This window comes from Pelophylax lessonae (genome assembly GCF_965119305.1).
Source record: "Pelophylax lessonae genome assembly, chromosome: 7".
Taxonomy (NCBI): domain Eukaryota; kingdom Metazoa; phylum Chordata; class Amphibia; order Anura; family Ranidae; genus Pelophylax; species Pelophylax lessonae.
The window spans coordinates 213,588,895-213,611,325 of NC_138774.1; the positions used below are offsets into that span (position 1 = coordinate 213,588,895).

At 43.5% G+C, this 22,431-nt stretch overlaps 1 protein-coding gene across 1 annotated transcript in view; it reads right to left on the reverse strand.

Moving 5' to 3' along the window:
- The window catches only part of C8G (complement C8 gamma chain), a 38,127-nt gene that overhangs the window by 15,070 nt on the left and 626 nt on the right, over positions 1-22,431 (reverse strand). The window contains exons 2-4 of the mRNA XM_082264496.1: positions 18,860-19,011; positions 5,609-5,679; positions 3,947-4,054 (exon numbers count right to left, since the gene is read on the reverse strand). Coding sequence (XP_082120622.1) covers positions 3,947-4,054; positions 5,609-5,679; positions 18,860-19,011 — 331 coding nt within the window. The remainder of the gene's footprint in view (positions 1-3,946; positions 4,055-5,608; positions 5,680-18,859; positions 19,012-22,431) is intronic.

Genomic DNA, 22,431 nt, shown 5'->3' on the forward strand with positions numbered 1-22,431 from the left:
GCTTGGTTTGCTTAGAAATTGAAACCAGTTAGCTATAAACGACCTCTATAAATATGCAGATCTGATACTGTGGGGCAAAGTTGGCCCAAAAAGTACAGAAGGCTTCGGCCTTCTGTGGGGAATCGCTAGAAGTGTGGCTCAGCCAATGACTGGACAGCTCTTTGACCCTTTATTTGAGATCACATGAGCAGGTGCCAATATGTTTTGGTTCAGTATTTGGTCACCTGACCCGCTGCCACGGAAGCCTGGAGTATCCATTTCTCCAGGATAGGTAAGTGCTATTTTACAAACTATGTACTGTATGTAGTATGGCATAAGCATTTAATACTATTTACATCTGGTTTACTTTATAAATATCAACCAAAGTCCTTGGATCAGGGGTCATATGCATGCAGCCAGAGGATGAGTGTATGTTCCAACTGCAGCTGTATAAATAAACCTTCTCTGCACCGCAAGGACTCTGTCTCTTCGGGGGTTAAAGGAGTAACTCCTTTCCTACAAGCTGCATGAGCGGGAAATATACTATTACAAAGAGAACAATAGTCCTTTGGGTTGTTCTACTCTGCTTATTGTCTCTCAAAAGGTGATGGGGAAAGATGGAGAAAACTATGGATGTGTACATAAACTGGCAGATTGTAAAGCAAACCTGTTGTCCATTTATGTATTTAAAACTAAAAGATCTGCTATTGTTATTAACTAAAAAAACATTTGTTTACCTCTCCGAAACAGGCTTTACTTTGTTACTAGGGGTTTGCCTTTCCTAACTTTGAGCTAAGCTTTACTCACTCACTACTGACCCCTGTACTCTGCGTCGCTCGCTACTGACCCCTGTACTCTGCGTCGCTCGCTACTGACCCCTGTACTCTGCGTCGCTCGCTACTGACCCCTGTACTCTGCGTCACTCGCTACTGACCCCTGTACTCTGCGTCACTCGCTACTGACCCCTGTACTCTGCGTCACTCGCTACTGACCCCTGTGCTCTGCGTCGCTCGCTACTGACCCCTGTGCTCTGCATCGCTCGCTACTGACCCCTGTGCTCTGCGTCGCTCGCTACTGACCCCTGTGCTCGGCGTCGCTCGCTACTGACCCCTGTGCTCTGCGTCGCTCGCTACTGACCCCTGTACTCTGCATCGCTCGCTACTGACCCCTGTACTCTGCGTCCCCACTATTAACCCCTGTGCTTTGTGGCATTTACTACTGACCCCTGTACTCTGCGGCATTTACTACTGACCCCTGTACTCTGCGACATTTACTACTGGCACCTGTACTCTGTGGCATTTCCCCTGTACTCTGCGGCATTTACTACTGACCCCTGTACTCTGCGGCATTTACTACTGACCCCTGTACTCTGCGGCATTTACTACTGACCCCTGTACTCTGCGGCATTTACTACTGACCCCTGTACTCTGCGGCATTTACTACTGATCCCTGTACTCTGCGGCATTTACTACTGACACCTGTACTCTGCGGCATTTACTACTGACCCCTGTACTCTGCGCCATTTACTATTGATCCCTGTACTCTGTGGCATTTACTACTAACACCTGTACTCTGCATCATTTACTACTGACCCCTGTACTCTCCGTCATTTATTACTGACACTTGTACTCTGCGTCATTTACTACTGACCCCGTACTCTGCATCACCTACTACTGACCTCTGCACTCTATGCCACTTTATACTGACCCCTGAACTCTGTGTCACTACTGACCTTTGCACTCTGCATCACTTATTACTGACCCTTGTTTTTTGCATAACTGCATCACTTATTGACCTCAGTGCCCCCTTCTACTGACCCCTGCACCCTGTGTCACTTACTGCTGGTCTCGACATTCTGTATCACTTACTACTGACCCCTGTACTCTGCATCGCCTACTACTGATCTCTGCACTCTGTGTCACTTTATACTGACCCTTGTATTCTGTCACTGCTGACCTCTGTACTCTGTGTCACTTTATAGTGACCCCTGTACTCTGCAACACTTACCCACTGACCTTCAGTCGCCGTCACTTACTACTGACCCCTGAACCGGTGCCCCAGTGTCTAATGTTCAGCCCTGGCCCTTTCATTGTACCTTCACAGATACTGTGCTGTACATTCCCTATTCGGCACTGCCTCATTCTATACTATGCAAATCATATCAGACTCTATTTAACCACACTCCTTTAGACTGCGCCAAAAACTCAGCACATGCAAAACGGAGTCCACTGTTTTAGCAAGCTGTGAACAAGGGGGCTCAACTTATGATCCTACGCACAGGCCCACAACTTTCAGAAAAAGCTCCGGAGATGATTTCTCTCACTTCCTGTTGTGTCTCTGGAACAGGAAGTAAGGAAAATATACTCAATGGCACACAGACAGCAAAATAAAACGGACAGAGGTTCATAATCCTAAACCATTTAAGGGCCTTTTCACACAGGGGTTTCAGTTTATGTCCGCCTGTCAGTTTTTCAGGTGGACCTGATCGGATGGAGCGGCGGATGTCAGCCGTGACATGTCCGCTGACACCCACTGCTATCCAATCCGGTCCTGTCTGTGAAATCCATACGGGTGGAAACCCTATTTTCCATCTGTCGGATCGGATCAGATCGGATACGATCAGATTAAAACGGACAGGCGGTCCGTTATCATCCGATCTCCCATAGAGGAGAGCGGGGCTCTGACAGGTCCGTCTCTGCACACAGAGCGGAGACAGACCTGTCATCCGCCTGCTCAGCGAGGATCGGCAGATCGATCCCCGCTGAGCAAAATGGAGTCCGCCCGGTGGAAAGCCTGTGTGAAAGGACCCTAAAGGGCATTCATATTGGACAGCGTGCAGGCAGGTGTAGCCCATAAGTCGAGAAATCAATTCCTGGGAAGAAAGTGAAGCAATATCAGAGAAAGGAGGACTTTTGGGATAATTAAGGTGATCACACACACCTTGGTGTGCATGCTGCTATTTCTAACATTTTAAAGCTTCACTTTTAGGCCCCTTTCACACATGCTGTACATTTGTCCATTTTTCATCCATCAATTGATGGATGAAAAATGGACATTGATGCATGAAAAAACGGATGTAAATGGATGATCATCCATTTACATCAGTTTACATCCGCATCCATTTTTTGAAACTGATCAAAGCTCTATTTTTTTTTTTGTTAAAAAAACAGATCGGGCGAAAAATAGTTGTAAATTGACAAATGGTCAGTTTTTCATCTCTTTTTGCATTGGAAGTGGATGTAAAAAAAAAAAAAAAAAAAATGAAAAGCTGATGAGCACTGATGAATAGTTCATCCATTTTGATGTGACTAAACTGATGAAATGAACGGTCCGCATGTGTGAAAGGGGCCTTAGGCTTCTTTCAGACAGGCAGTAAGCTTACCGCCCTCTGAAAAACAAACTGCAGTGGATCATTTTTCAAAGAATGGTATAGCTGCCTCCTGACGCTTTTGTTTTAGTTTTTTGGTAATTGCGAAACAGCAGCTTTACATTCACAACGCAACAACAGGCCGTTTGGCTCGCGGTTATCGTGTGGCCCTATTGATCTCAATGAGTGAGTTTGACGGGTGGAGCTGCCTGTCAAACTTTGCAGTCCAAGTTAAAAATGCCACAACCACAGCATACATACATTAGGGCTGCCACCTAGGACACATTAATTACACAGGTTCTGTGGCTGATTAAAGTGGTAATTAAACTCACTTAGTGACTTATGTGCATTATATTAGCCTCAGAACCTGTGTAATTAATGTGTCCTGGATTAAAGGGATGAGGTGTCAACCCTATCAGAATGTAATGTTAGAATTCGGATGGGCAGCCGGGAGGCATTAAAACCATGGCCCAGCCATCAGTTTTTTACTGGCCCCCAGTTGCCCCTATGAAAGAGCCTTAAGAGTTTCCATCTAACACCAATAAAACATAATACTCAGTTAAAGTGTCATTGTACGGATGTAGTCTTGTATACACTCACCATACAGTTTTAGGGTGATCTTGTTCCTCCTCTGATAATACAATATAGCGTAGTTCTGGTAGTCTGTCTCTCCAAGCACCACGTCCACTTGTCCCATGTACCCCTTCCCTGTGTGTACAGAGATAAGCAAAAGTAAGACAAATGCCTTTTAAAAAAAAAAAAAATTCATGCAGCCAACACTTGGTCCTTATAGGGTTTCCAGTCTAATATCTAACCATCTTAAGGGGGTGACCCCATTTTGCAAGCCTACAGTTCTCACTGCACTTTTATTTTGTTTTTGCATTTTATGCTGTTTTAGCACCCCCACACTCCCTATTACTTTACGTGATTGCCGTATGTATATACAATATGGGGTTTATTTACTAAAACTGGAGAGTGCAAAATCTGGTACAGCTGTGCATTGTAGCCAATCAGCTTCTAGCTTTAGCATGTTCAATTAGGCTTTGACAAAAAAAACTGGAAGCTGATTTTCTATGCAGAGCTGCACCAAAGGTTGCACTCTTCAGTTTTTGTAAACCAACCCCTATACAGTATCTCACAAAAGTGAGTACACCCCTCACATTTTTGTAAATATTTTAATTTGATCTTTTCATGTGACAACATTGAAGAAATTATACTTTGCTACAATGTTAATGTTTGCTACAATGTAAATGTTTGATCTGCAACTGTCGTGGTGCTGCATGTGATCAGTTATGACTCCAGCAATTTGATGGTTTGATAGTTTGGTAGGACACAAACAAATGTGACAGTTAGCAATCCTAGCATTCCAGGAATGTAACTGTTTACTGAAACCATTAAATTGATGGGTTTAGTTCTGCTTTATGATTTACTGCTGTTCAGGGGATCCAGCAAGAAGAAGCAGGAGCCATGCTGGAGAAAATTTACAGCACACACTAATTCTGGTAGCATAATTTTTTATGTGGAATGTATGTTCCTTGCTAAAGAACATTATTTTTTTCATCAGGTTATTATTGGTAAATTCTGCTTTAATGTGGATGCTGCCTTTAGTTTACATTGGAAAAGAAAGTTAGTGTTAACTAGCTCCACTTTCATCAGATACAAATTGTCTGCATTTTATTTTTAACTTGGTGTAGACATTGCGCCACAATGTAAAAGTGGCAAATTTTAGAACTACCCTAAAGTGGCACACAAGTTGCTGCCAGAACCAAAAGTGCCACAGATGCTTCATGAATTTGGTGCAGCACCTTAACAAGAAGGCCTAACACCAGAAAGTGGCGCAGCGCCTTTATTGAATTCCCCCCATTGGCTACTCCTGTGAGCCCCAATTTGGCACCTAAAAATCAGCTGGGATCATTAGGCACGGTTTACACTAGTGCGATTTCAGGTGCGACATCAGTTGCACAGAATTTAATAGAAATCACATTGTTTTCATTGGTGCCTGCTCAAATCATTGCAACACCGCACGGTGCCATTATGGAAAAGGTTCCTGTAGTATGAAAGTAGCAGTGGCATCCAAGTTGCACTACGTAATGGCACTGAAAGTTGAATAAAAATTGGATCACAGCAGTGTAAACCCAGCCTTAAACTTAGATGGCATGCTCACTTCTTGACTCTTTTTAGCAGACATACATATATATATATATATATATATATATATATATATATATATATATATATATATATTCAGTCAGCAGTACCTACCTTTTATGGTAAACCGACCCTTGATCTTATTTGTCTGATAGGCATGTTTAATCTCCCAACAGATGCCATCCCTGAAACAGAAAAATTCAAACTATAACATAATTATCACAATGCAAGGTTTACATTAGCTGCATTTATCTATGCTCTAATGGGGACCTGTCATCTGAACACAGCAGACCAATAATTTTATGTTAAAGAGGAATGTTTCCTAAAATATTTTTGTTAGTATTAAATAATGTGTAGAAGGGTTAGAACCTCTGTCAGGTTTTAGGGGAGATTCACTCTCACCGCCTCTGCAGGTGTCAGTTGGTACTGAGGCAGAAAATGACAGGGAGGCTCTCGGATGGGGACTTAGACATCTATAAAAACCTGAACGAGTTTCTAACCTTTTTCCAATCTACCTAATAAGGAAAAATATTTTACAATTCAAGTTGTCTTTATTAAATTTCAAGTAAAAAAGTGCAAAAGGTGAAATGAATGAATATCCAGTCCATCAACACTAGTCTACAATATATTCAGAGATGCAATACCAAGTAAACTAATACATGGATACAAGGTGTGATCCCATAAAATTCTCAACAAGATAAAGGACAGTATTGTATACATTTAAATCTTAAGCATAGAGTTGACATACTACTGTTTCCGGAGCTTTACCATCTAGGGACCAGGTGCCTATAGAAAGACTATGGTCATATACAATATCAACGTGTAAGCCACAGATTGTGTTGAATTTGGATAAGAGTTCTTAATCGCAAAAAATAAGGAAGAGTTCTTAATCGCAAAAAATCTTTCAAAGGCACAATAGCGATTGAGATCATCAATAATTTCTATAACTGATGGTGAGAGATCAGTATTCCATCTCCTTATGTTATTAAGTTTCCCTGCCAGCAAGATATTGTCAAAAGTATTGGGACGCCTGCCTTTACACGCAGAATGAACTTTAATGGCATCCCAGTCTTAGTTCCTAGGGTTAAATATTGAGTTGGCCCACCCTTTGCAGCTATAACAGCTTCAACTTTTCTGGGATGTCCACAAGGTTTAGGAGTGTGTCTATGGGAATGTTTGACCATTCTTCCAGAAACGCCTTTGTGAGGTCAGGACTCTGTGCAGGCCAGTCAAGTTCCTCCACCCCAAACCTTTATGAACCTTGCTTTGTGCACTGGTGCGCAGTCATGTTGGAACAGGAAGGGGCCATCCCCAAACTGTTCCCACAAAGTTGGAGGCATGAAATAGTCCAAAATGTCTTGGTATGCTGACGCCTTAAAAGTTCCCTTCACTGGAATGAAGGGGCCAAGCCCAACCCCTGAAAAACAACCCCACACCACAATCCCCCTTCATCAAATGATTTGGACCAGTAGACAAAGCAAGGTCCAAAAGTGATATGGATGAGCAAGTTTGGGGTAGAGGAACTTGACTGGCCTGCACAGAGTCCTGACCTCAATCCAATAAAACCCCTTTGGGATGAAATGGAGCAGAGACTGCAAGCAAGGCCTTCTTGTCAACCATCAGTGCCTACCCTCACAAATGAGCTTCTGGAAGAATGGTCAAACATTCCCAAAGACACTCCTAAACCTTGTGGACAGCCTTCCCAGAAGAGTTGAAGCGATTATAGCTGCAAAGAGAGGGCCAACACAATATTGAACACTTCGGACTAAGACTTGGATATCATTAAAGTTCATGTGCATGCAAAAGCAGGTGTCCCAAAAATTGCTGAAGTAAATGCTTAATCCGGAGGTACTTATAATAGTCATGAATTGGTAGATGAAAAATGGTCTGAAAGTCTGTGAAGGGTTTTAAATCAAGGCGTTAGTTTTCTCCATACATGACCAAATGTTATTCTTAGTGGGATTCCACCAAAAGCAAGTCTAATCCAATAGTGCAGCTAGGTAATGATGCAGGCCACCTGCTGATTTAGTCATATTCTTAAAAAAAAAAAAAAAATCAAAGGGGTTTCCACTTCCATCTGTATTTTTTGAATATTGACCAAAGTGAAAAATGACATTGTTAATATTAGCTATAGTTCCAACGAATGCAAAACCAGGGAACAAGACTCCAAGATTGTTACAGAGGAACTTGGTGATTGGCCAACGAAACGCGACGGACACTAATCATCATACTTGCTGGGACTGATCTACAGCACACCTCCCCCCATTTACCTTATGTTACATCCTGGCTTTGCTTTTTCACTGCTTGGAACTATCTATTCAACACCTGGGAGCATATCAGTGTGGACCTTCCCTGCTCTATTAGTACCAGTCTAAGGGTGAACCGTCAGTGCCACTGCAGCTGTGGCTTAAATCTGCGGCTTCCTTACGGGATCCACAATCATCAGTGCATATCTAACTGAGGTTGTTTTGATATTTAGGACTGATTATTCATTACCTGTGCAGTCTGATTGATTGTGTGAATGTGGAGGGTAACGCATGCATGGCTGTCCAATCCTGGTCTTTTATCTTTGACAATGTTGTTTATTTTAAATTGGTGAGGTGGCGGTCGCATTTCTATGTATTTTACTGGTGATGTCAATTTTCTATCAATAAAGCCTTTCTATAATTACCTGTGTGTCCCCTTGTGACAATCTTGGAGTCTTGTTCCCTGGTTTTACATTTATTTCTTCTGTCACGGGACTGCATCAAACTGTCCACAGTGTGACTTTGATGATAAGGTATATTAAGGATATGGGAATATCATGAGATACATGTAATCTACTGTAACACTGTGGTTTTGATCTGGTGGAGCCCCCCCCCCCCCGTGTCATAGTTCCAAAGAAGTATAAAATCCTAGGTAGCATGTGCATTTTAAAGGAAACTGTCCTTCCCACTGTAGAGAGCTCGAATTTGGCTAGGTTAAGAAGCTCTTGGGGGAGGGTTGTGAGATTATGTTTGATGTTTAAATCATAGTTTTGCGGTCGAATTGGGAATATTAATGCCTAGGTACTTGACCGAAGTGGGAGCCCAAGAGTAAGGGAGAAGGAAGGGATTCTTTAATTTTATATTGAATATGCAGGCCCAGAGTTTGAGATTTGAGGGTTGATTTACTAAAGTCAAATAGACTGTGCACTTTGCAGAGTGCAGTTGCTTCAACGCTTAGTAAATGAGGTAAAGATTCACTATGCAAAGAATACTCAATCACGTGTAGGGAAAATAAAAAGAAAAAGCATTTTTGCTTGCATGTAATTGGATGATGGAAGTCAGCAGAGCTTCTGCTCATTTATTAGGCTCTGGAGTCTATTTGCCTTTAGTAAATCAACCCATTGGTGTCCTTTATTTTGTAGTAGGAATTCGCTTTGAATTGTGTAAGTAGATTGGAGATGGATTGGGCATACCGGATTACTAGTCAGAATGATTGAAGATGAGGACTTTGTTAGCATGATGGAGACAGTAGATAGGAAGCTGACTGTTTTAAAGAAAACTAAAATAAGAAATCTAATTGAAAAACAGAATGAAGATGAAAAACAAAAATTCAAAAAGAGACTGGCTGCTGCCTGGAAAATATCTATTTACACTGATTTGTGGACCAAAAAAAAGGACTCTCAGCTTCATTTCTTGCTGTAAGTGCATGCTACTTTTGTGTTGAACAACATAAACCTGAACACATATTGTTGGCTCTTGAACAAGTAATTCTTTGATGCATGGAAGGGAGGCTAGTGCGTTTGTAATGACCGGAATAACACAATCAGCGAAAAGTCCAATTTTATTATGAACCTGACCTATCTGGACACCTTGTATGCTTGGGGAAGCTCTGACCGAGACCACTAAGGGTTCTATCATCATTGCAAAAATAATTGGAGACAAGGGGCATTCATGTTTAGTGCCATTGGATATATGAAACAGTAGCCCTTGGGTCAGCACTTTTGCAGAAGGATGGGAATACAATGCCATTATTTCCGACAATATTGAGTACTCAAACCCAAATTTAAGCAGAGTAGCTTCAAGGTATCCCCAGTGCACTCGATCCAAGGCTTTCTCTACATCCAGCACTTGTCTGCTTTTAATGAAGCTGACTTTATTAGTGTGGGTAGAATATCAAGTATTCGCAAGGCAATTGCCCTGGCATAAATCAGAATTTAGTAGTGATATTGGCCTATAATTGCTGGGCATGGTGAGATCTTTATCAGGGTTTGGAATAGTTGTTAAACCACCTGAAGCATTACTTTTGGGAAGTGATCTGCAGTCATAGAGTTATTAAAGACATCATCTAAATGAGGGTCTAAAGACTCATGAACGTGTTTATAATACCCGTTGGCGAGTCCGTCAATGCCAGGGGATTTGGATAAAGGGGGCAGGGTAATACCTTTAGTAATTTCCAATACAGTAAATGGACAGGAGAAAAGCTGATAATGTCGGTAGGACAAAAGGGGTTAAAAATGTGTTGATTTGACCACTGGTTGTATATTATCAGGGTCTGCTTTTAGATGATGAAGAAAAGCATAATACTTCCTAAAGGCCTCAGCAATCTGTTTGGGATTAAATAATTTATTGCGCGTGTCCTTATCTATTAAATAGGTAATCCTAGTTGCTTTTTGTTTCGCTTTAATGCATCACATGCAAGAAAGGCACCGCCTTGCATTTTGAGTATGACCTGAGGCTTGAAGGATTTTAATTTTCCTTTTGTATTGATATAATAATTGATTTTTAAGGGCAAGTTGGGCCTTGCGTAGTTCCAAAGCAAATTGATTGGTAGGGTCAGTTTTATTGAGCTGTTTCAGATCTGCAATAGTAGGCAATCGAATTTCTAAAATCTCAGTTATTGGCATTTGCTCCCAGTTTTATGAAAATGCCCCTGATAAAAGCTTTGTGTGCCATCTGCAGCTGGTGCTGATTGGTGTCAACAGAGTCGTTAGTGAAAAAGAATAGGTCATGTGCCTCCGAAATTTGGCGACAGTAATCTGGGTTCTAAAGTAGATATGTATTGAGCCGCCATAGTGGAGGTGCCACGTAGACTTTAGATTCTGAGATGCTAATCCTCTCTGGCACGTGGTCAGACCAAGTCATAAAATCAATTGTGGGGGAGGAGATACTTTGTAAGAACCATTTATTGGTTATGTAGCACCCTTCTAGGCAGGTGCTAGAGAGAGAAAGTATAATTTTGAATCCTGTCTGCTTACCAGAGGGATTGAAGGTAAATCTATATTCTCTGCGTACCAGAGAGCGGGATCTGTTAGTGAGATGTGCTCAGGTGCAACTCATTCTGTCAGAATGTTTCACACTGGTCCAATAGGGAGGCAAGAAGAAACCTGAAAAGAGTGCACAGGTGTTTGATACAGCCCTGGTAACTGGAAAGTGCCGCGTTGCATACTGTATAAATGCCAGGCACACATGTGCTTGGGGACTTTTGGCTGGATAACTGAGTGCTGGAGGGAGGGGGCGGCTTCCTCCTCCTCTGTAGAGGTGCCATGCAGCCTCAGGTGGTCAACCTGAGGGCCTAAGGAGTGCTAGAGAGAAACTGAACCCAGAGGTCCTGTGAAGCTGACTGAAAGGGGAGACACAGGAGGATGTGATTCTGCAGTACAGTGAGTACAGATCTGTCAAGGGGCTTGACCTGAGGGGGGTCACCCCTGCAGCTAGAAGAGTCAGTGGATGTGTGTCAGTGAAGGGGATGCTAGTGAATGTCCCGAAGAGACTGTAGTTCACCAAGTCTATTGCTAGAGAGAAATGAACAAGGAGACTTAACCCTTTCTATACATGTGGCAGTATGGATTAAGCAGTGCAGCTGCTTCCACAAACAACCTGGTGAGGCCAAGTGAGAGTTGTCCTTATCCATTGTGAATAGTTACAGTTGGAGTATCCCACTGTTCCCTTCTTCCATCCAAGTTCCAAAGTAAACACAACAAAACAATACCCCTAGACTGTTGATTGAGTGACGAGCCATCTGGAGTAAAGGCCCGTACACACTTGACGGAAATCGGACGAAATATCCTCCGATTTTTCTCTCTCTTGCTCAGTGTTCATTACTGTTTTAGTTGACAGTGCATAAATGTTCACGAAATTTCTCGTCCGATTTTTTTTTTTTTCTTTTGACTTTGTCTTTTTCCTAGACTTCCGGGTAGTCAGCAACTTCAAATCATGCGCGGTCTTTCCTATCCGATTTTTCGCGGACGTACTGCACACACATTAAACGAAAATTGGTCGTCTGGGGACGGACGATAAAAATTTTGGTGTTTGTCCCTCCGTTTTTTTTCGTTGAAAATGTCGGCATCGGCTGCTGAAAGTTGTGTACACACTAGCCGAAAATCGTACGATTTTACCTCGGGACGGGAATTTTCGGCAGATTTTCTACTAGTGTGTACCCCACTTAAGGAGGGATGTGTTGACTGTACCCTAAGTGACTGTGTGCTGGTAATCAGAGGAGGCCCAATAAGTCATACAGCAAGCCCTACGGGGACAGTGCTACAGTTATAAACATATCAATCCTGGAGTAAGAAAAACGTGAAACCGAAAAATAAGAATAGTCACGTTCCACCATGCTGGCAGCGCCTATTGTCAAACAGATCGTTTGTCTGAAAGAAGGAGTTGATAGAATTGAAGAGTGATCTTTTGGGAGCTGTAGAGTCAATGCTAGGATCTCCAACGAAGTTCAAATCACCTCCCATATAAGCAGTCGGCCTTAGCGAAGTTCACTGACTTTTTTGAGAAGTTTAGTTAGGAATCTGATCTGCTTGACATTAGGCACGTATATAATAACGAAAGTACACAGAACATTATTGATTTTACAGATCGGGATTAAATATCGGCCATTAGGCCATAAAGATGTTAGGTGTTAGGAAAGGTTTTGAAATTAAAACAAGGCTGAGAATGTTGTGCAAAATGTTTGGCTTCTCTCTGGAGAGCTGACCTTTAAAAAACGTTGTTGAGGCCACGCACAATAAAAGAGATTAAGGAGAATGTCATTTAACGAGTGTAGAAGCATGTAGTAAGTTTCTAGAGTGAACATCAAAACTTGTAGAAAGAGAATCTCACTATGTATAGGTAGGTCAAAAACGGCCCAGGAGAATATTGATCTAGAGGGATGTTTGATCCAAAAAGCAGTGTCCAGTAACTGAAAATGTACAGTACATTTACTTTGAAGCTGTCCAAAACGAAATAGGTATTGGCAGGATGTGATAGATGTGATAAAATCTATATATGATACTATGCTAGCTCCAGACTCTGTCATATATCTCCTTAGGTATATAAATTCCAACAATCTAGAATACGATTAGGCAGTGGCCATTATGAGAATGCTGTTTATGGCCCGCAAGTTAATAGCCTCTCAATGGGTCTAAAATGGACAAACGTGTACGGTTTGAGAAATATACCTCTGCTTCTCGGAAGTTTGAAAAAATAATGAAAAAATGGATAGGGGGATATACCCACTTATATAAAATTTTAGGATTCCTGAAAGCTTTAGTATTAGATGCCAGTTTACGCCTGTTTTGTATTGTCGTATGCAGGAAGTCTGAGTAAATGGTTACGCCTGAGAATTTGGCAAATAATGGCAAGTTGTTTCTAGCTGCCCTCATCACTTTTTCTTTAATGTGAAAAAAGTGTATTCTAGCGGGCACATCACCAAGCAATTGTTCCCGGGAGAAAAGCTGGTGGATTCGATCAATAAGCTCCCAATCTTTTGCTTCTGGGAATAATTCTGAGAGTAATTAGCAGGTGAAATCTTGAAGTAACAGAGTTGTAACAATTTCCAGTATGCTCCCAAATTTAATATTGTTGCGCCGAGATCAATCTTCCAAGTCCGCTAATTTGGCATTGATCTGTTGTAACTCAGAAGTGTGATCGGCGTCAGCATCAATTAGGTAGTTGTGTGCTAGCAAATCTAACTTTTTAAGGTATGAGACTTGAGAACTGAGGTCTTGCACGGAAGTAAATATCCCCTGTAAAATATGGGACAAATCTTTGTGGAGAGATTCCCTTAAAAAAATCTGCATATCTTTCATTTCTGTAATAGTAGCTGGCTGTGAAGAAGCGGAGAAATCCTCCAGGCTGCAGAGGCAAATGTGACAGACTGGGTGCTGAGTTAACTTCATCACACTTTTTGTATTTTTTTTTTTGCTTTAACAGAGCTTCTAGTAGTAAGGCTCCCAGGTGGGGGCTCATCAGACAGTGGTTGTGTGCCACAGAATATCGCTGTGCATGTGGAGGAATCTGAGCCTGTATTCTCAGCCGTTGACTCAGAAAGCTGTCCATGCCTGGAAGCCGCCTCTCCGCCATGCTGCCGATCCTTTATCCACAGAGGAGGGAAAGAAATTGGTCAGCTTCTGTGGAGCTTATCAAGATTTATGCCTCTTGGGCATAATGGGGTTATAGTCCTGATGAGGACCCATGCAGGGAGAAAAAGAAACCAAGCCCCTCTAGCCACTAAAGTTCGCTGGGAGAGCAGAACTCTAGAAGGCAGCCATTGCATTTCCAGAGCCCTTGACGCCCCCCCATGAAAAATATTTTAGCTGAAGTTTTACATTAACTGACAGAGCTGCATGGTATCTTTTATATTGATCCTATTAATATCAGAATAAAATAAAAGTTGTACTCTAGATATTTGATTTAGCCTAGTTGCATTGGTCCAGCCGGGGCTTTTTTCTTAGAGAATAGGTGCAGGTACACCGCACTTCCAGTTCCAAGTCACCTTTTGTCTCCACTCCCTACCCCCCTCTGAGCACTGTCCCTTGGCTCCACCCCTACAGGGTACTTCCCTTTTTGGAGAACATGGAACCAAGTATCCTTTTTCTGGTGCAAAGCAATCTGTATGGAATTTATTAATGATAAAAAGAAAAGCAGTAAAATAAATACCCTAGAGCCAGCAACAAGACCCCTCCTCCCACAAAAAAAAAAAAACTTAGCCACAATAGACACCCACCAGCAACAATAGATCTCCCAGCAGCTAGCAGCAATAGATCCCTCTTTCAACAGTGGTTCCCTTCCAGATGTAGCACCCTACAGGTAGGTGCTATGAAAATGTATATTGGGCCTTGTCTGCCCAACAGCAGGGCTGTGATTTGTTTAGTTAGGGTGTCATGGTTTCCAGATGTGCTTGCTGAGAGGGAAGTATCCCCACTGGCTCCTGTGAGAAGGCTCCCCATAGGGCAGTAGAGGAAGCCCAATCAGGGGACACGTCCAAGCTTGTAACTACCCCAGAAGGCAGATTATGCTGCAAAGGATTCTGGGAGTGGGCATAGGTTTGGGGGAAGTGCGTGACACGGTGTCTTTGGCGGGAGCAGAGTCCCAGGAGGGAGAGAACGGCTGTCTCTCCTCCTGTCTGAGGAAGAGGATCTCGGGGTGTTGCCTGCAGATTCAGAGAGAGTGCTGAACTAAGCTGAGGGGATCCGGTGTGCCGAGAACCTGTGGAGAGTCAGAGGGGTCCAGTCCCAGGAAAGCCTACACAGTTCGTGAGTACTGCGGATTGCCCCTGGGGGTCGGCCTGAAGTTAGAGGGTACCACTCGTGTGGAGGTTCGGGGATCCAGTGCCAGCTAGTGATGAAAGGGGGTACCTAGGTTGAGGACCCTGAAGAGTCAAGGTTAAAAGGGGTGCCTGCAGTTGGGCCCTGAATTGTACAGAGTGTGCCAGTTGGAAGTTCCAGCTTTACAGAATTCTACATTACACTACCTCAAGCCAGTGCAAGGCGGAGGGAAGTATTCAGTGACGACTTTGCAGTGTAGCAGTGTCGGTGGTTCTACAGTTCACAGTCCTGGATCTACTGGACTTCAAGTCGAGGATTCAGCACTACTATTGAGTTACAGAGTGTTCTCAGAGTTAGTGAGCGTTGACTGGCGCCGGCTGGCGTCAAGGAAGCGGAATCGGGCATTTTTCAGGAACAAAGTCCCAAGTGTATCTAGTTGAAGCCTAAAGGAGTATCCCACTCATTCCCTTCTCCCATCCCCTTAAAATACAATAAAAATCACAAACAAAGATGCCGGAGTTGTCGATGTCTCAGTGCTCACACCCAGGGTCGCAGCTTACATGGGCTGGAGAGGTAACCTGTACCGATGGCAGACCCACATCAGGCCACAGGCCTGGAAAATCTGCTACACAGATATAATTGACGCCCACACCCCGCAACAAAAGACCCCTCAGCAAAAATAGATTTCCCACCAGTAACAATATTACACCCCCCCTTGCAACAATGGATCCTCTTTATTTCACGTAGAAATTTTTAAGTATAGATTCTGTTATTTTCTTCCTTTATCTGAGAAATTTCCCAACCCAGAATAGCCAAATCATCCCTGCAGGCAGCTGTTGGCAGATTAGCTGCCCCATGCCTGTATAAATACTATAATACATACCAATTGACATAGATTTAGAACTGTCTGCACTGTCCTACCCTTAGCCCCGCTGCTGCTCTACTTGCAGCTCTTTTGGGTTCTCCCCAGGTCATCAGTGACAGACTGTTTAGCCTCACAATACATTCCTGTTACAGAAGATTTCCTTTGGATGTCTCCTATTTGGCGTGGCTCACAGGACTTGTTATTTTGCTGATGGATGCCAACACTTCTCTTACACCCCCTTGTGGTGTAATCCTCTTCTCAGAGAACTATTGGCCTCTCTGGATGCTACCTGGTGGATCTCTAGGGGAATCACTTATATTGAACAGTTGTTTGTTGGAAACACCTTTCTTTCCTTTGAAGATCTGTGGCCCGATTCAATGTCTCTAACAATTTTTTCTACAAATATTTGTTAATAAGACATGCTATGCTATACTATTGGCTCTTTAACATTCTCACTGGCTCATTGACCTATGGAACAGACTCTGTTTAAGGACCGTTATGTCAAGTTCACTACCACCATTTACCAAATTCTGCAAGCTGCAGGACCACAACCTCATGCGCGCGCTTACAGAAAATGGTTGAAGTTCATACCAGACTTTTCTAAAGATAGCTGGGAGGAGGCAACAGACACCTGGTTTGCTGGTTATAATTAGTACAGCAGACAAACTTATCCAATTTAAATGTATTCATCATCGGCATTATACACCAGAACGGTTACATCCTACGGGCCTCGCTCCAAATGCTCAGTGCATTAGATGTGGAATCTCTCCAGCCACTCTATACCATGTTTTCTGGACATGCCCCTGAATGCTCGTCTTCTGGATGGAGCTATATGATACCTTGGAAACCAATCTTGTTTTCACTGGCCCTAAAACACTGGAAGTTAGCCTTTAAGGTGTCCTAAATGACTTCATCCCCCCTGTACCATAAATGAATCCTGTACTGGCTCATATTTTCAAGCTAGGAAAGCTACTTTGCTCACCTGGGAAAAAACGTACCCCTCCATCCCTAATACAAATCTTACGTATGGTTAATGCAAAGTTACCCAAGCTCACAGTAATATACGAAGGCAAAGCATGCCCCAAAAAATTTCTGAAAATTTGGAATCCATGGTTGGAAACATGTATGGCCTCTTACTTGGAGGTGTCCTCTTTGGACTTTTTTACTTAGGGTATTGCTTCTATGTGCTTCTTGGATTTTGGCATGCACTCGGGAGAAGAGGGGAAGCTACCTGTGTGTGTGTGTGTGTATGTATGGGTGAGTGTCAGTTGGAGTTTGGTTTGTTTTTGTTTATTTGCCTTGTATGTAATACAGATTCCACTCAACTATTGATGGAATTATTTACCTGTGTGCTCAGAGTTCTACCCTTACTATAACATAGGTTGATCTACACTGTACCCATGTTGCAGGCTGTAGTATGTTTGATGCACTCTGTGTGCTTTTTCTATGCAAAAAATCTAAATGAACACCTTTTAAACAAAAACAAAGCAATAGATCCCCCAGCTACAATATATCCCCCCTGCTACAATAGATCCCCCAGCAGCCAGCATCAATAGACTCTCCAACACATGCCAGCACCACTTGCCATTACATACATTCAATGCTGGAGGTTTCCGGAACTGCATTCCTGCTGAAAATAAACCTTGAGTCCAGCTTTACCGCTGTAAGTATGCATTTGCCATGCCTGTTGGTTCTCTATGGAAGCACATAATCACTGTAGTGTTCGCTGTGCTGCTTCCCTGTTGCATTGTGGACACAGGGGGTTGCTTGCTTGGCATGAGCGTCATTCACAGAACAAATACATTTGCATTTTTCTCAATAAATGCAGGGACTGGATGAGGTGCAGATGGGGCTGTGAATTCATAATCTCTAATCTGTGAACCAGGGCAGACTTTAACGCAGGGCAAAGGGGACAGCTGCCCTGAGCCCAGTCAATGTTGTTGGGCCCAAAGCAGCTGTCTCTTGAGCCAGCGCTGCCCACTAATAGTCTATAAGTAGATTTGGCTGTAACTCGGGAGATAAGGGAGGAACTGAAAGTTTGGGGCGATGGTGATTGGTTGGGTGTTATGTCTGTTGCCTGTGCATTGATTGGCTAGCTTGGTAAGGTAAACCTTGTCCGGGAAGAGCGCTTGTCAGTCCCGGGGACAGTCACACTGACCCCTCTTCCTCACCATATCCGACAAGCTGCAGACCATTGGCCTGCTGAAGAACTTCCTCACTGGAGGGTTCCGTAAGGGTGTACCTGATGATCACCTGACATTCTCTGGACACTATCAAGGGGAGACTGCTGGGGGAAGGGGGTAATGCAGGGGTCTGTGGAGGGAGGGGACGGGGTCCTGTGTAATGGGGTAGTATTGGGGAGGAAGTAATGTGTATTGATGGAAGTAATATCAGGGAGGGGCCCTATGTAATGGGGTAGTATGGGGGAGGAGGTCCTGTGTAATGGAGATAAATGTGGGGGAGGACGGTCCTGTGTAATGATGGGGGTAGTATGGGGGAAGGCGGTCCTGTGTAATGATGGGGGTAGTATGGGGGAGCGCGGTCCTGTGTAATGATGGGAGTAGTGTGGGGGAGGGGGGTCCTGTGTAATGATGGGGGTAGTATGGAGGAGGAGGAAGAGGGGGGTCCTGTGTAATGATGGGGGTAGTATGGGGGAGGGGTCTTGTGTGATGATGGGGGGGGGCAAGAAAATGTTTGGTTAGGATCCAATCAACATTCAAGACAGCCCTGCTGTGAACGATTTGCATTCATTGCAAAAAATGCAAGGCATGCTGTGAATGTCGCTCATCTTGAGCTAGCCTTCACTCTGTAGCAGGATAGCCGCTCCACACGGGACCTGAAAGACAGCGGCGATCACTGGAGTAGGAAGTGACTATCCACTTCCACTGGGATCCCCCAGCAATGTAAATGTATACATCTAATGTGCACTCCCAAGAACTTTCCTCCTCCTGGTAATCAGATGTATGTGTCCGGTTGCCGGATCTCAATCAGATCTACTTACAGCTCTCTAAATGTGCTAACAGCCAGGATCTCCACTCCTTTGGAGTTCTTGGAAACTGATGCTTGAAATAACGTGGCCTCCACACGATGGTTGTTGGTTTTCAGATAATTACACTCGGAGGCCACAGACAGTAGGTACCATTTCCCTGCAAACTGTACAGACAAAAATTGTTAGAGGACTCTTTGACCAGAATAATACAAAGTACAATATGTGCAGTACGCTTGGCAAATGGAGATGTTTGTTACAGTTGTTTCATTGCAATTACTATTTTTTATTTTTTTTCAATTCCATGATCCTTCAGTAGTCAGCAATTAGTAAATCTTAATGAGGCCCAATTGACATCTAGCAATGGCTGAGCATCGCGGTTTTAGAGTGTTTTTGGAGCAGCACCATTCATTTGAATAGACTGTCCTCTGCTCCAAAAATGTCCAAAAGTAGCTCCTTTACCTTTTTTTTCATTGCCAACTTTTGCATGTCTTTGAGCATTTTGTCACGCAACAAAACCCCCGTTTCTTTTGTGTGTTTGGGGTGCCAATAACAGTAATGGCACCCAAATACATTTTGCATGTTTTGTGGCGATTTTACCATGGGCAGAATCAGGCATTTCTAGAACACCCAGATATGAACAAGTCACAAATTCTGCACCTACTGGCTGTAGGAAACTGCTGTGAGGCTTTACCCCTATATATAAAGAAAATATGTCCTTAGGCCTTAGACCCCATGTCAAGTTAAAGTGGTTATAAACTTCAATCTTTGACTTGTACTTATAGGTAAGCCTATAATAAGGATTTCCTATAGCTACTGTAAATATCTCCTAAACGTGCACCATTTAGGAGATATTTACAGATCAGACACCTAACTGACATTTTTGACACCGTTTACAACGGCAAACTACCGTTTTGTCTCCACGGGGGGAGCGATCGCGGGTGCCCGGCGGCAGTCACGGCCGCCGGACTCGCTGATCGGCTTCCTCGGTGGCGAATGGGCGTGCGCACCCCCGCTAGCAGTACAGTTACGTCCTTTCACGGGACAGAGCCAACCTGCTTCAGTAAAACTGCGGCGAGCGATCTTTAAGTGGTGAACAGGCTTGAACCCCTCTTTAAACAGGCATTTAAATGACTAGTGTTTCCTGATGCTTTCCCTTGCTCGTGAGCCACATGTGCCAAGTTTTTGAGATGGGAACGAGGGACACCTATTAGCAAAACTATGTAGGTATAGGACACACCCTCCTGCCACGCCCCCTTAAAGAAGAATTATACCGGAAAAAAAAAAGATTAGTTAAACCCACAAGTATTTTTTTACCTCTACCTCTGGCTTTTGAAATTTACAAATGCAGTAATTTAGAAATTGAATAAAAGGTTTAGCACTTTTTAAAGATAAAAAGTGCATTTTATATGCAACTATATAGATAAGACTAAAATGAGGGACAAATGAGGAGGAAAGAGGGACTTTGTTCCAAATCAGGGACAGTCCTTCCAAATCAGGGACAGCTGGGTGCTATGTACGTGTCACATACTGCCATATAAGTGAATTGTGGCTGTGCTATTCTACACATTGATGCTTTTTTGCATGGATGTCCAACATATTTTTCAACAGCAAAAGTTGCATGTTAACCACTTGCCGACCGCCGCACGACTATTTACTGCGGCAATCAGCCGCTCCTGGGCAAAGCGACGTAGACCTACGTCGCTCGCCCAGGAGCCTGTAGGGGGTGAGCGTGCGCCGCTGGAGGGGAGCTCCCCCCCCTCACTTGTTCCCTGCCTCCTCCCCGCGTGTGACCGGCGGCTCCAATGTCCGCCGGCCACTCGTGATCTTCCGCAGGAGAGGGAGAAGGACGGACGGCTGATGTAAACACAGCCGTCTGTCATTCTCCCTGATGTAAGCACAGAGGCTATGCGATCCTGCTATGTAGGATCATATGTCTCTGTGGTTACATCACAAGCCACGCCCCCCACAGTTAGAATCACGCCCCTAGGGGTACATTTAACCCACTGATCACCAATAAAGTTAACCCCTTCCCTGCCAGTGTCATTTTGACAGTAACAGTGCATATTTTTAGCACTGATTACTGTAGTAATGTCACTGGTACTCCCAAAAGTGTCAAAAATGTCAGTTAGGGGTTCGATCTGTCCGCCGCAATGTCGCAGTCCCACAAAAAAAAATCGCAGATCGCCGCCATTACTAGTTAAAAATTACATAAATCTTTCCCGTAGTTAGTAAACGCAATAACTTTTGCGCAAACCAATCAAAATACGTTAATTGGGATTTTTTTTACCAAAAATATGTAGCAGAAAACAAATTGGCCTAAAATGTTTTTTTTTTTTTTTGAGAATTTCATATAAAAAAATGTGAAAAATATTGTTATTTTTTCAAAATTATCACTGTTTTTTTGTTTATAGCGCAAAAAATAAAAATTGCACAGGTGATCAAATACCACCAAAAGAAAGCTCTGTTTGTGGGAAAAAAAGGACATCAATTTCATTTGGGTACAGCGTCGCACGGCCGCGCAATTGTCCGTTAAAGTCACGCAGTGTCGAATCGCAAAATAGGTCCTGGTCTTTGAGCAGCCAAATCCTCCGGGGGCTTAAGTGGTTAAAAAAAAAAAATACACGTGAAAGTGCAGGGAAATTATACTAGGCATATAAAATGCCATTAACCCCCTGTATGCATGAACCCTAAATCAGGAACATCTAAACGCAGGCCGAAGTGATTTGGAAGCATAACATTTTTTATACTGCCCTGATTACTGTATTTAGAAAAGGTAAGTGCAGGATTGCCAGTGTGTATGAGGCCTTAGATACTGCGATTTCTGGGATTTGCTAAACCCTTTTCTTGACTACTGCACACAAAATAGTTTGTTGCACAAAAAAGACACCTAAACTAATGCTCCAGGACCAGAATCCTTATTTTCAAAAAAGTAACAGTTAGTCTCAGTTTCATTTAGGCCCCGTTCACATCCTGGCGCCCCGGATCGTGGGCAGAATCACCGCGATTCTGCCCGCAATCCCAGATCATGGCAAATCGCAGAACGCCCGTGCGATCCCTGTCCCTTCCAATGGCACCATGAATGCGGCACGGTTTTGCTGCGATTGTCACCCGACGAATCGCGGTAAAATCTCGCATAGAATCGCAGGATGCCTTTCGCACAAAAGAAGTACAAGAGCTTCTTTTGGGCAACAGGCATTCCGTGATTCTATTTGCACGATTTTACCACAATCTTCCTTTGGGCGACAGGCGTCCCCCGATTCTATTTGCACGATTTTACCACAATTTGTCGGGCTACAATCGCGGCACAATCACGCCACATTCGGGCTACCTTTGGAAGTGACGGGGATCGCACGGGCGTCCCGCGATTTGCTGTGATTCGGTCCTATGATTTTTCCTGCGATTGTTGTCTGACTAATCATGGTAAAATCGCACATAGAATCGCAGGATGCTTGTCGCCCAAAGGAAGTACAAGAACTTCTTTTGGGTGACAGGCATCCCGCGATTCTATATACGCGATTTTAGCGCAATCTTCTTTTGGGTGACAGGCATCCCGCGATTCTATATACGCGATTTTAGCGCAATCT